Source organism: Belonocnema kinseyi, chromosome 3 (genome assembly GCF_010883055.1).
Source record: "Belonocnema kinseyi isolate 2016_QV_RU_SX_M_011 chromosome 3, B_treatae_v1, whole genome shotgun sequence".
NCBI lineage: Eukaryota > Metazoa > Arthropoda > Insecta > Hymenoptera > Cynipidae > Belonocnema > Belonocnema kinseyi.
The window spans coordinates 46,330,110-46,343,127 of NC_046659.1; the positions used below are offsets into that span (position 1 = coordinate 46,330,110).

Below are 13,018 nucleotides of genomic sequence, written 5' to 3' on the forward strand. Positions count from 1 at the left end.
AGGCTTTGGTTGATGATATTATGAGAACCAGGTTTGAATGAATCTCTTAAAGGCCAATGTTTTTTGCTGTAATGATTGACTCGATCTCTGCTATTCCACAGGAATATAAAGCATGGCTCTCTCGTGAAACCCGATTGTTGGCCTAATATCATTGTGATGATTTTGAGATCACCATATATTTACCACTTGTGATTCGTGTAATTATCTTTTTCAAGAAGCATTTTAACATTGTTATATTCTTCTTTGATGACCGTTGAGTGAGCTATAGGGATAGGAGCGTAAGTATTCGTGTTATGCAGTAAAACAGCCTTAATGCTGCGTTTTGACGAATCAATGAAAAGTCGCCATTCTTCGTCTCTGTACACATTTTTCTTCAAGTGGTTCATTAGTCCGTTAACATCAATGCAGTAAACTAAAGAGGTCTCTTCGTCTTTAACGAAAAACTTTCTGAATTCTTTGTCCCTGTCACGATAGAATGAAACCTTTGTCTTTGGCTCTAGAAGATTTCTTCTTTTTAGAAATGAAGCGGCAAATTCAGCGCCCTCTTTCGGTAATCCAAGATCTGTAATAAAATCATTCAGTTCTAGTTTCGACACTAATATTGGAACCTTCAATTTCATTTTATGCACGCCATATTCGTCATCTTTTTCGTCATTTTCATCGGAATCATCAGAACTATTTTCTGTTCGATCACTGGTTTCAATACAGCCTCTATGACGTTGACTTTCAACTTCCATTCTATCATCTTCTAAAGCTCTTAAATCAGTCTGGCGCGCATTTTTATTGATTTCGATTGCTCTTGTGACTGTGCACACATTAATGTACGAAATGTTATTTTTATTTTTGGCGTTGAACCCTTTGACGGAATTCATGCAAAAGTAGCAGTCCTTCGCAATAACGGGGTTTTCCATGTGGTTGGTGTAGAGTACTTGCGGTACTTTTCGTTGTTTGAATTTTTTAGCCGACACAACATAAGTCTGCAGGAATTGCAAATGACGTGAGGAATCCATTTTGTTTCTTGGTGGAGCAATTTACGGTCAAAACACTTTTCGTAAAGACTTTTCACTTCTTCGTCTATTGATTTTCGCAAACTGTTCACTTCATATTTACTGCAAATGTAACAGAATGAATCTGAGCTATTCTTGCAGGCATGCAATTGAGAAATGCTCGCGGTTTTTTTCCTTGTAGCATGAGACTCTACACCAACCAAGTGATCCATTGATGAAGAGCTACGGTTGCATGATGACGACGTCGGAGAGCCCGCTTTCCCACCCTGACCAGACGTCGATACTGGGGTTTTTTCCTGCATCGTAATACACTTTTTATCTGTGTCTGCCATGACGGCATGAATGCCGTTTACCCAGGGACTCAGCCAATGTGGATCCGTTGCCCACCGTCACCACGTGGAGGTGCCCTGGTTACAGACACAGGCGAATAATGCTAGCAACAAGCGGTTACGAAACTCCAGACATTTACTGCTATTAATGTCAAAACATGAAAGTACGCAAGAACAGGGTTGCCAGCGTAATCGGTTAGGTTACGTCAGGTATTGTTAGGTTAGGATAGGTTAAACCACTATGTAGGTTAAGCCGAAGCTGAATGAAACGTTAACGGAAACACAACGGGACAACACAATCAGTTTAATTGGGTTTCGTGAGGTTAGGTTAGGCTAGGTTAGATTTATTTCTAGGTTAGGCTCGAGGTGACCCATTCGATTTAGCACACATTTGCTACTGGGAAAATATGCTTCCAAAGCTTTACGTGTAGTTAAATAAATTTCTGTTAATTCAGGTTAGGTGAGGTCTGGTTCTGTTGGGTAAAGTTATGTTAAATAAGTTGATATCAGGCAAGGGTTGATCTTTCACAGTTTTCGATATGTTTTTGAAGTGAAAGTTTGCATCACTGGCATTATTTTGAAATTTATTTGCCTCTGTGCATTATTTTTCGTCATTTTTTGAGGTTATGGCTCAACCATGACGTGATGGGTGATTTTTGATAATGAATTTCAATTCAGCGCCCCAAAATCCATAGGAATACGTGTGTCTTGTTACCAGATCCGCACACTTTTTTGTGTGGTTGTATAATTAGTCGGAATACCTGTGAATGAGGCTAGTCACTGACTGCAATCATCAATGATGACAGGGTTGGGTATTTCGATGAGCAAATTGTAGCGTGGCGAAGACTTCTTTGTTGAGCGTCGTTTGTTCCTGCGAGATTTTTTGTTATTTGTCATGGGAGAGGTTGATTTAGAGCAAAACATAAATTTAAATGTATCTTAAGTTTTCTTTCAGGGCCCACATTTGGGCATCAAATTGAGGTCAGTCCGTGGGTTGGGACTGATTAAATAGTTTTTTTAAAATTAAAAATAAAGAATGGATTACTTTATTTAATTGGAGAGGGTATATCTTATTGATTGACAATAGAGGAGGGTTATCCAGGGTATCCAAAGCGCGATCTGCTTCAAGCAAAGTTAGTGGTGGTCCAGGGTATCTAGAGAGCTGTTGCGGTTTATTGCTATGTCGGCGATGCCAGGGGTTCACGAAAAAACTAACCTAGTAATTTTTTTTAATTTAATGATTTTTGTAGAGGGCGCCGTTGAGTTGACGGCAAACTAGCCTCGCCCTCTTTTCTCAAAAACTATTAGAGCAAAAAATTTTTTTTCCATAAATAGAAAAAAAATATGCATTATGTGACATTTTGTTTTTGTAATACTTTCTTGTCAGGGAAATTTGTCTAGATGTCAGCGACAAGTCAGAAAAATTGGAAAATTCAATCTTGTGGCCACCCTGAATACGCAAGTTAACTCATATATATAGTGAACGAAATTTCTTCCCACATACATAAAAACAGATAAATATGAGAATTCTTTCGAATGAAAATAAAGAGACAAGTTGTTCGACTGCAAATGGATTCTCTGTCCTTTTCGGTGAAAATTTTTAAGATTTAAATCATTACGCTTGGGAACAAACATTAAAAATGTTCTACCATTTAAAATCATGGTGCTTTCCAAACATTTAAACAAAATATGTGCAAATGTGGGTTTCTTATCGTTAGGCTGGTGAAGCGGTTTGACGGTTGCGTTCCCGCCTGGATTAGTGTTAGTTGAGGCGCAAAGTTCAATACAATAATAAATATCGGGAGTTAGAGAATAATAGACGCTCCCAAATGCGGTCAGTTAAAAAGATTTGAGGTGATCATCGCAAAGTCGCTTTATAAGATATGTCCAGTGGTCGGACAAGTTGATAAAAAAAGAACCCAATTTAAATTTAAAAGGATATAAAGCACAACGATGAAGGGCGCAAAAATCACGGCTCGATCAAACGCGGTGCTGGTCAACACCCGCTGGTATTAAAAAATAGAGTAATTGTATAATTAAAATGCGGTTTCGTTTCGCAAGCGAGGAACGCTATAGGTTCCGCCTAACTAACTTTTATTTCGACCGCTCTTTTCATGCTTGCGGAGGAACATAATTTACGCCAATCATTGGTAGACTTGATGTGCAACCCTCGCATTTCCTGGTGAGAATCAAATTTTGTTTCTCCCGCACTTTTCATGATTTTAGAGGGAAAATATTTATGCATATGAAATCACCTCAACATCCTCTTAAATAAAAAAAAAATCATTGACATTAGAATTCTTGTGTGTTTCTAATTAATAAAAAGGTCTCATTTCTGCAATTTTCACAATCTAACTTTAATGTATGATTAAAAAATATTCCTCTTGTGAAAAATAAAGCAATTTATCTATATTAATAGTGCATTTAAATACAGAATGACAAAATGTCGCGATTTCACAATATTACAAAATAATATACTGTTATTTCATCAAAATAAATGTTGAAACTTTTACAATTTGACGGTGGTGTATTAAAAAAAAATATTCCTGAATCAAAAATTGATTATTTGACCCATCCCAGTAATCTCTCTCTCTCTCTCTCTCTCTCTCTGCCAAAATAACACTGAATCAACTTTAAAGCTTCAAATTAAAATTGTTAAATTGAGTTTTGATTAATTATGAATAATTAAATATTGAGATTGTTTCACATTTTCAAAATTTTAAAGGTATGATATATTTTTGAAGTTATTTCAGCATAAGCTATTATTTAAAATATTCCATTTTAATTAAGAATAATTTGTTTCATTAAAAATTGTTCTTTCCTAAAGCCTTCACAGTTTCAGCATGGTTAAATATTAAATGCTTCTAAGTTAATTTGATTCATATTTCGAAAGTGATAAATTCTTATTTTGTTTTCATATAATTTTCAGGAACTTGACCCTCTATTTATTTTGAAATTTGTCTCCGACGGGCGTTTTTTCAGTATATCGAAAATTAATGTCAATTTTTTGTAATACAAAAAATGTTGTTAAATATGATATTAAACTTTCGTTCGAAGTACACACGCTCAGAAGGAGTACTGTAAAAATTTAATGAATTCTTTTCACGCGGCTTAATAATTATCCTTTTCAAGGTCGCTATACATGCCTATAAACGCGAACATTCGGTGCATGTGTTATGCAAATAAAATAATTTAGCGGCGTAACCAGGATTTTTTTTCGGGAGTGGCTTCGATTTTTTTGTTCGGAGGAGGCTTCGGGTTTACGTATAGGCAAAGAGTGAGGCAGTTGAATAATGAAAATATTTAGTTTGGGGGGAGGGGTGGTTGAGCCCTCCAAGCCCCCCTCTGGCTACGCTACTTAACTAATTGTATATAGTGCAAATAAAAAATATTTTATCATTGATGTAATCTACTCGATTATCTATTAATGTTCACGTTTTTTACCACTCAGTTATTTAAAAACCTTCATTCCAGATACCGTAAATAAATGCACGCAATCAAAAAGGGATTTTCACGTAACTAACAAACTCCTAAAACGTAATTATTACGAAATTCTGGGTGTGTCTCGAAATGCCGCTGCAAAAGACATAAAGAAAGCGTACTATCAGCTTGCGAAAAAGTACCATCCAGATACGAATAAAGGCGATCCAAATGCCAGTAAAAAATTTCAAGAAGTTTCTGAAGCCTACGAAGTCTTGAGCGATGACACCAAGAGGAAAGAATATGATGCTTGGGGATCTACCTCAGAGCAAATGGGAATGGGAACGGGAAATCAGCATCAAGCTAATAGAAATACACGAGATTTTAATTGGCAGTTTAAATCGCACATTAATGCAGAAGAGTTGTTCAGGAAAATATTCGGAGAAGCTGGATTCAATAGCTCAACCTTCAATGATTACGAGGACTTGGCAGATTCGCGATATGGATTTGGTGCGTCACAAGAGGTAGATTTATCAGTCTTCTTTATTGCACTTATTTTCGTATAATACATTCATCCTTCTTCCTTACCTAATACTATTTTTCATTTTCAGGTGATAATGAATCTCACATTCTCTCAAGCTGCCCGGGGTGTCAACAAAGATATTGAATTGAATGTCGTTGATACTTGTCCAAAATGTCAAGGTTCTCGCTGTGAAATAGGAACTAAGCCGATCAAATGTCAATACTGCAATGGAACGGGGATGGAGACGATTAGTACTGGTCCTTTTGTGATGCGTTCTACCTGCCGGTATTGTCATGGAACCAGGGTGTACATAAAATTCCCTTGTGATAACTGTGAAGGAAAAGGACAGGCGGTAAGTGAAACAATTGACACGAACTATAATTAAATTAATTTAATTTTTAAGTCTTCCATAAGCATACCCGTGTCTCTTTCATATATACCTGTGACTCAAGCCACTTTATTGTCACTTTTGTTTTAACAATCTCAGACTGCGCGACTTTTTGAAGAAAAATATTTCAAAATTCTTTATTATACATTATTAAATTATTTTTATTATGCATTTTAATTTACAAGACCTAATGGTTGAACATTTTACTTCCAAAATATTCAAAATTAAACCATTTAAAATGTAATTCTTTTTTCGTCCAGATGTAGAATAATTTTGTGTGGATGTATTATATTGAAGTAATGTTAAAAATTTCCATCACTATTTCATTTCACAAAACAATTATGTAAATTATAAAGGCACTTATAGTGCCCAATTAAAGGCACTCAGAAATATATTGATGCATATATGAAAAACATACAAGAAGTTAGCTGAATTCTTATTTCGTTAACTTATGTATTATACATACATTGTTTTAAAGATCGAATTGCTAATAATATTAATAAAATAATTTACACTTTATGGACACTTCATAAAAGATATTTTGGCCTCATAGCTGCTACGATCAACATATTGATAAAGACAAAAGCCTAGATATGATAAAAATTATTATCAAAATTATCCACGTTCGCTTTGAGCGTGCTCCAAATCCTCAACTGCAGACTTCGAGTTTTAGGTTCTGTTCTGCTAACCAACCGTTATCGCCGATTAAGGATGAGGTACCATCGCTACTGCCGAGATCAGTCTATTACGCAATCGTAATACCTACACTCGTTTGACTTACTGAGTTGAAAGCTGGCAACATTGTGATCATGTCGCCGGCGACTTAAATCAACAGCTAACTGAGATCTACATTGATCGCAACTCGCGAAGTTGCCAGTTTGCGATAGTTAACGTTCAGAAGCGCAAGTATCATTATTAATTTTTTTTATGTATATTGAGGAACCAAACAGTTAATATTATTTTTTCGCCTCAATTTTGAAATACTTGTTTTTTTTTTTAAATTATCAATAATATCTTAAGGGTGGTTACTTAGATATCACTCAGTAAAGAGCTTAAGAACGCCATCTCTCATAAGACGGAATGTTAAATTTGACGAAATTAAAAACGTTAATAACTTTATAAAGTACCTTAGGCTTCTGAGATTTTGACTGAGTACTTTTGCTGATCATATTTAGATATCGTGAAACTTTGGTTGAAATGGTAATGAAAGTTCTTGTAGCGATGGTACCTCCTTCTCCGTTAACCGGCAAAATTCGACCGGTTGTATTAAACAGTGATTAACTCTCTTTAGTCATACTTACGAAGATGATGGCACGCTCTGTACTGATGAAACGAGGCTAATCGAGGATTAATACCTTAAACAGACCCCGCAGAATTCTTTTTTTTTTTTTTTTTTTCAAAAAGTGAACTCATTTTTCGCCGCTGTAGGATATTAAAATAATGCTAGAAATTTCCGTCAATATTTCAGTTTGAAAATTAATGATGTAATTTCATAAAGGCATTAATAGTCGTAATTTGAGACGCTCAGAAATATTTGATGCATATATGAAAAACATACAAGAAGGAAGCTTTATGATGCGCACTGTGAGGTTACATTGGTTAAATATTTATTTTCAGCACTGCAAAATAAACTTACGCTACTGAATTTTTATTTCGTTCACTTACAAATTTTACTTACATTGTTTTAAAAACGAATGATCTCTTCTAACACGGTTCGTCTGAACCAACTTTATATACGAAGTCATAGCACGTCGGATTTTTTTTCTTGTTTGTTCCATTAAATTTTCTGGAACATTTTAAGACAAAAAAGACAAAAATTTCCCGGCCAGTTTTTGAGAAAAACGAATTTTTCGATCAAAATTAACTTTTATTTTTAATATTTTGCCACTTTGAATTTCTTTTTAGTTTCTGTGTAATAAAAGTCAAATATCGCATGACTAGCATGTTAATGTCGACTATCTTCGATCTTGTTATGGAGGCCTAAACCATTTATGTTGTCTTAGAAATCCAGAAAACTCCAGAAAACGAGGGCAAAATACAAAAATCCCTAAATTCAGAGCAAAGGCACAGTATTATTCGAGTACAATAGATATTCTTTTTTTATGTTCAGTATCCTAGTACAGAAATAATTTTAAAGCAAATAAATATTTATAAATGTTGCGCTTGAATATACTCTACTGAACACAATGTCTTATTGTATTTGATTTAGTCGTTCACTAAAAGCTAGGCTTGGGTAATGTTATATTCTCACATACAGATTTAGTTTACAGATAAGTCCATACTTGCTAATAAAAATAATATTCCTGTGGTAGTTAAGTTGCAAATTCTATTGAATATTTTTGTAGCATTCGCAAAGTTAACACTTAACAGCAATAGTGATTTCGAACTATTCTGTATATTATAAGATATTAGGTCCTAGATACGGCATGGGTCAGTGGTGGGACGGCCGATATATATATACACACACACACACACACACAGAGTTGGTTAAATAAGAGCGTGGTCACTGTTGTAAGAAAATGAAAAGACTCAATACGAAAATTCTTTCAAATATTGTTTTATTTGATCGAAAACTTTCATGCAAATACATTAATAGCAGGTGTAATCACCTTCAGCGTCAATAATGGCTTGGCATCTTCAAGGCATACTTTGGACAGAACCGCGATTTGGGAAGTCATCGACATTTTTCACCTCTTTGAAACGATTCACCCACTTACTCACAAACTGTTTTGGCTTTTGCATATATTTCGCGGCAGCCGCTTGGGTCATTTTGGGAGATTTAGGGTGCGAGCACAAAAAAACAGCTTCGAAGCGCGAAGCGTATGCGGCACTCATTTTGGAAAAATGCTCAGTTCGTATTAAAAAGAACAGTCAGCTGATTCTCTTTCGTAAGGCATGATGGACTATACTGACCTCTATATGAAAAAAATTACTGTATTCGCATTTACCGATCGCTAGTAATTGTGACCACGCTCTTATTTAACCGACTGTAACTACATTTTCGACCATATCGAGGTGCTGCCGTCTTCAACTTTTCGGCGTTTCTATGGCAACCGCGTCCTTCGACCATGTTAGTGGGCGGGGTGGGACCGGGGCACCGGGGCGCACACTGAAAGTTGTTGAATCTCAAATCGAACGTGATTTTTTCTTATTTAAAAAAAAATTCTTTTTGTACTTTAGAATTTTAGTAAAATTTCAAAAATTATTTTTTAAAACTAACCCGTGTGGAAAAAGCCCCACTGAGACCGCTTAGGATGAGGGTTTCCTCCAGGGGCCCGCATAGATGCTTCACGCGTGGAAATTCTACGAGGGCCCCCGTTGAGGACCCAGCTCGGTTACCCTCACGGATCAATGATTAAAAATTTTAAGTTTGAAGGCTGAATATTTTGTTGACACTACTAATTTCAAGGTTTCATGAGTTCAGACTTACAAATAATGCATTTCTGTCAAAAATTGGATGACACTTTTTTTAAATTCGAAATCGCAAAATATGGATGTTCCATAGAGGCCACCGCTGGGGGCCCAGCTCGGTTGCCCGGTCAGGGGTCAACGATTACAATTTCTAAGTCGGAAGAGTAAATATTTGATATCTTAAAAAATTAACATGAAAGAACGAAATACTACGCGAAGAAACATGGTAATCGATTTAAATTATTTATTTAATAATTATTTTATTGATATTCCTGTTAAAAGTTCGTGTGTTTTACATTTACATAACGTCGTATAATAATACATAATTAGAAAAAGAAAGCTTAAAATTTCGTACCGTAACTTTTCTGAACTGTAGCTTATAAGAATGGTTTTTTCACCGAGTTTCAACTTGTCGGTTCAGCGCAATGGTTATCATTCCCGACTGTTAGGCGATAGATTTAGGTATATAATATGTAGATTCGATACCCCGTAGCGTTATAACTTTTATTTGTAATATAATGTTTAAAAATGTAATATATGTATTCACACTAAACAGGACTATTAATATATGCAGACAAAATACTCGTAATAAATTAATATTTATTTTTTAAATACATTTTTTGTCATATGGTTAGAGTATAGCAGTACGGTACTAGTTAGCACCAACGTAGTACTGCCGCCCATAGTGAATTTCCTATTAGTCCGGGGTCTGGGTCCGATCCCGTATGCAGTAAAATTCTACCAACTGAAAACCCTTTTTCTTATGCATTTTGAGCCCCTGAATCCGAATCCACAACTAGATTTTTCGAAAAATGCGCACATCATTGTTTAAAATGCAATTGTTTAAACAAAGTATAAATAATTAATTTTTCGATCTGAATACATTTTTTAAAGAAAATATGACCCATTTTAAGAGGGAAAGGTCTCTTGTGATTTTTTCCTAAAATGCATATTTCAAAAGTCGTAAATTTTTAAAGGTCGAAAAAATGACGTTTTTCACTAACTTTGGTTGTTAATAATTTTTTACCTATTCAATATTTTTCTAAACTGAAAAAACCTACTTATTCCTTAAACCTTACTCTACACGTTTGCATGAAGAAACTCACTACCTTCGTTTTGACGTAAGACTTCTTTACGTATGCGCAGCAACGCGAAAATGACCCTTACATCAAACTTTAGAGTGTAACTTTTATTCTACAAGACGGCAGAACTATCCACGGCTTATCACATAAGAAAAAATATGATTTGATAAAAAAATTTGGTCACTTATTTATTACACGAAAGCATTTTTTCTTATGTTTTTTGTTGAAAAAAAAGTTATCAGGCTTATAAAGTATCTTATTTCTACGTTTTTTAAAATTTTGTTGTGTGTTTTTTGTTGTATTTTTAAACTTATCCTTGAATTTATTATAACTAAATTATGCATCTGGACACGTAAATGTATCAGATATTACGTAAGGAAAAATGCAAATGTTCGGTTTAATTATTAACTAATTGAAATAAATTCTGTTTGGCCCTAAAACTAGAAATATTCGACCAACAATTGTTTTGTATTTTCTTCTCTCGAGATTCAATATAATTCCTCACTGATTATAAAAATATAAAGTTTCGGAAATTAATAATGTTCAATAATGAATCAATTTAATGAAAGATTTAAATCTCTATTTTAGGTCAAAAATATTGAAAAAATATGACAAACAAAATTTTTTAAACTGAATATAATTATACTAAATTTCTGTAAAAATGTTTATTCTGCTCTTTGTTAGCTATTAAAATATTTTATATTAAAAACTTAAGTTAAATACAAAATCAGACATTACATTGTTTCTTACGTCTTTGGCTGAAAAATAGAAATATGTGTTCTTGTTTTACTCAAAATTAAATTTCTTTCCTTTGGAAATATTAAGAGGGACAACATTTTAATAGAAAATCGTAAATATCTGGGAAATTGTTTACAAGATTGAATAAGTAAGTAAAAAATCTTGATTGGAAGGTATTGATTTTTAAAGAACAAGAAGTTTTAAGCATTGTAACGCTAGGCGTAAATAATTTTAAAATATCTTCCTTTTTAATTTGTTGGAGTCAATATATGAATGGAAATTTTAATATGGTCAGAAAGAAATGTTTATTTTAACTTCATGTACCTAGATGACAGTTTTAACTTGCTCTGTTTAATTGTAATTTTTACATTATGTCTTATTGTCTACTGTTTTATGAATTGCAGTTAGAAGAAAGTTGTAAAAAATAAGTACAAAAAAGCGGACTTAAACCTCGGTTTTTAATAAAGATCTTTGAAAGGGAGTATGGAATTTTTGAAAAAATAAGTCACACAACAAAGTGCCAGCTAATGTATTTTTTGGTTCGATTTATAATTTTATTTAAATATGAAATTACTTCCAAAATTTGTTTAAGTATGCAAGAAACAAACATTTTTAATACCCTTTTCAAATAAAAAAGTCGATTTTTTGCATTATTGTTGTTCTTTTTCTCAAAAAACGATTTTTTTTTGTTAATGAAGTCATTCATTTATAATGCAAAAGCCTTTAAAATTTTATAAAAGAAAATTAAAGTTAATGAAATTTTTAATAAAAATATAATTTTTTATTCATATTCTCATTACAAAAAATTTGTAAAATTTGCAAATAAAAGTATTAAAATGATTAGAAAATAAATTTGTTTACGAAAAAAATGTTAAAAAGCAAGTTTTTTTATTAAAAGAAAGCATTTCAAATAATTATGTTTGCAAAATTAAAATTTTTGAATGGAATTAAATGTGTAAACGGTTAAACAATTAAAATGCAAACAAAAATTTAAAATAACGTTCGCAGCGAAAATCAAGCCTTGCAACCTCGCACCTACAAACACGACGTGCTACCGCCTGAGCTTAATCGACCAGCTGGGAAATGTAATTTTCTATACATGACCGGTGAAGAAAATTTTAAAGTTTCAACTTATTTTTCTAAAAAAATACTAAATAAACAAATATAGGAAATAATTAAATGAAACTAAATAAAAAACTATCGAAACCTATATATTTATTACAAAGAAAATAAAACTAGCGCCAAACTCTGGAAAAAAATACTATTAAAGTACATAATAGTTCTGCGAATTTCTAACATTGATTTATATTATTTTTCATTCTTGCGGGTTAACAAATGTAATTAAACAAAATTTAAGCAAACCCATATTTCTGCTTAAAGTTATATTTTTAGAGTATGAGTGAAAATGACATTTTTATAAGATTGAGTTACTTCTTATTTCAATTTGAAAAAATGGTCTTATTTATAACAGGACCTTAGCTAAACTGTATATATATATATATTAACCCACAATTCTGGTTGATGTAACCAGACATATTTTTGAGTGTATTTAAATTTAAATAAAATTAACTGAATCTTCAGATTCACTTTTCTACTCATTCCCAAAAAAATTATAACTTAAAGAAAAAATAAACATTTTAAATTCAAATTTGCTATTACTATTTAATACTAACAATTTCATATATAAAAAATTACCCACATCTTAATACACAAATATTTAATTTACCAGAATTCAAAATTTTAGGACCTCTGCTACATTTTCGGACTAATTTTGATTTCAAAAAGTCTTTAGAGTTATTTAATATCAACTCTTTAGAACTATAGCAATTTTGTATCTTTGGCTCACCAATCTTTTGGATCACCATATATACATATCTTTGTAAAGATATTATATTTTAATTTTCGAATTTATTCGAAGAACTTTTCTACTCCATTAGAATTATTTTTTCATTCACTTATAAAGTAAATTTAGATTATTACCATTTTGGATTTCAAATGCACTATGATTTAGCGTAACCAAATATATACAGTCTGTCAAGTTAAAGCGTGGGTGGCTTTACTCGCAGTCGGTAAGGTGTATCGACATGATTTTGGTGTCAAAATATTAAGAAGAGCTCCCT

General features: G+C 32.9%; 1 protein-coding gene across 2 annotated transcripts in view; it reads left to right on the forward strand.

The window, feature by feature from the left end:
- The window catches only part of LOC117169060 (protein tumorous imaginal discs, mitochondrial-like), a 121,073-nt gene that overhangs the window by 51,504 nt on the left and 56,551 nt on the right, over positions 1 to 13,018 (forward strand). For both annotated transcript variants that reach the window (XM_033355162.1, XM_033355163.1), the window contains exons 2-3: positions 4,811 to 5,280; positions 5,368 to 5,631. In XM_033355162.1, the coding sequence (XP_033211053.1) occupies positions 4,811 to 5,280; positions 5,368 to 5,631 (734 nt within the window). The remainder of the gene's footprint in view (positions 1 to 4,810; positions 5,281 to 5,367; positions 5,632 to 13,018) is intronic.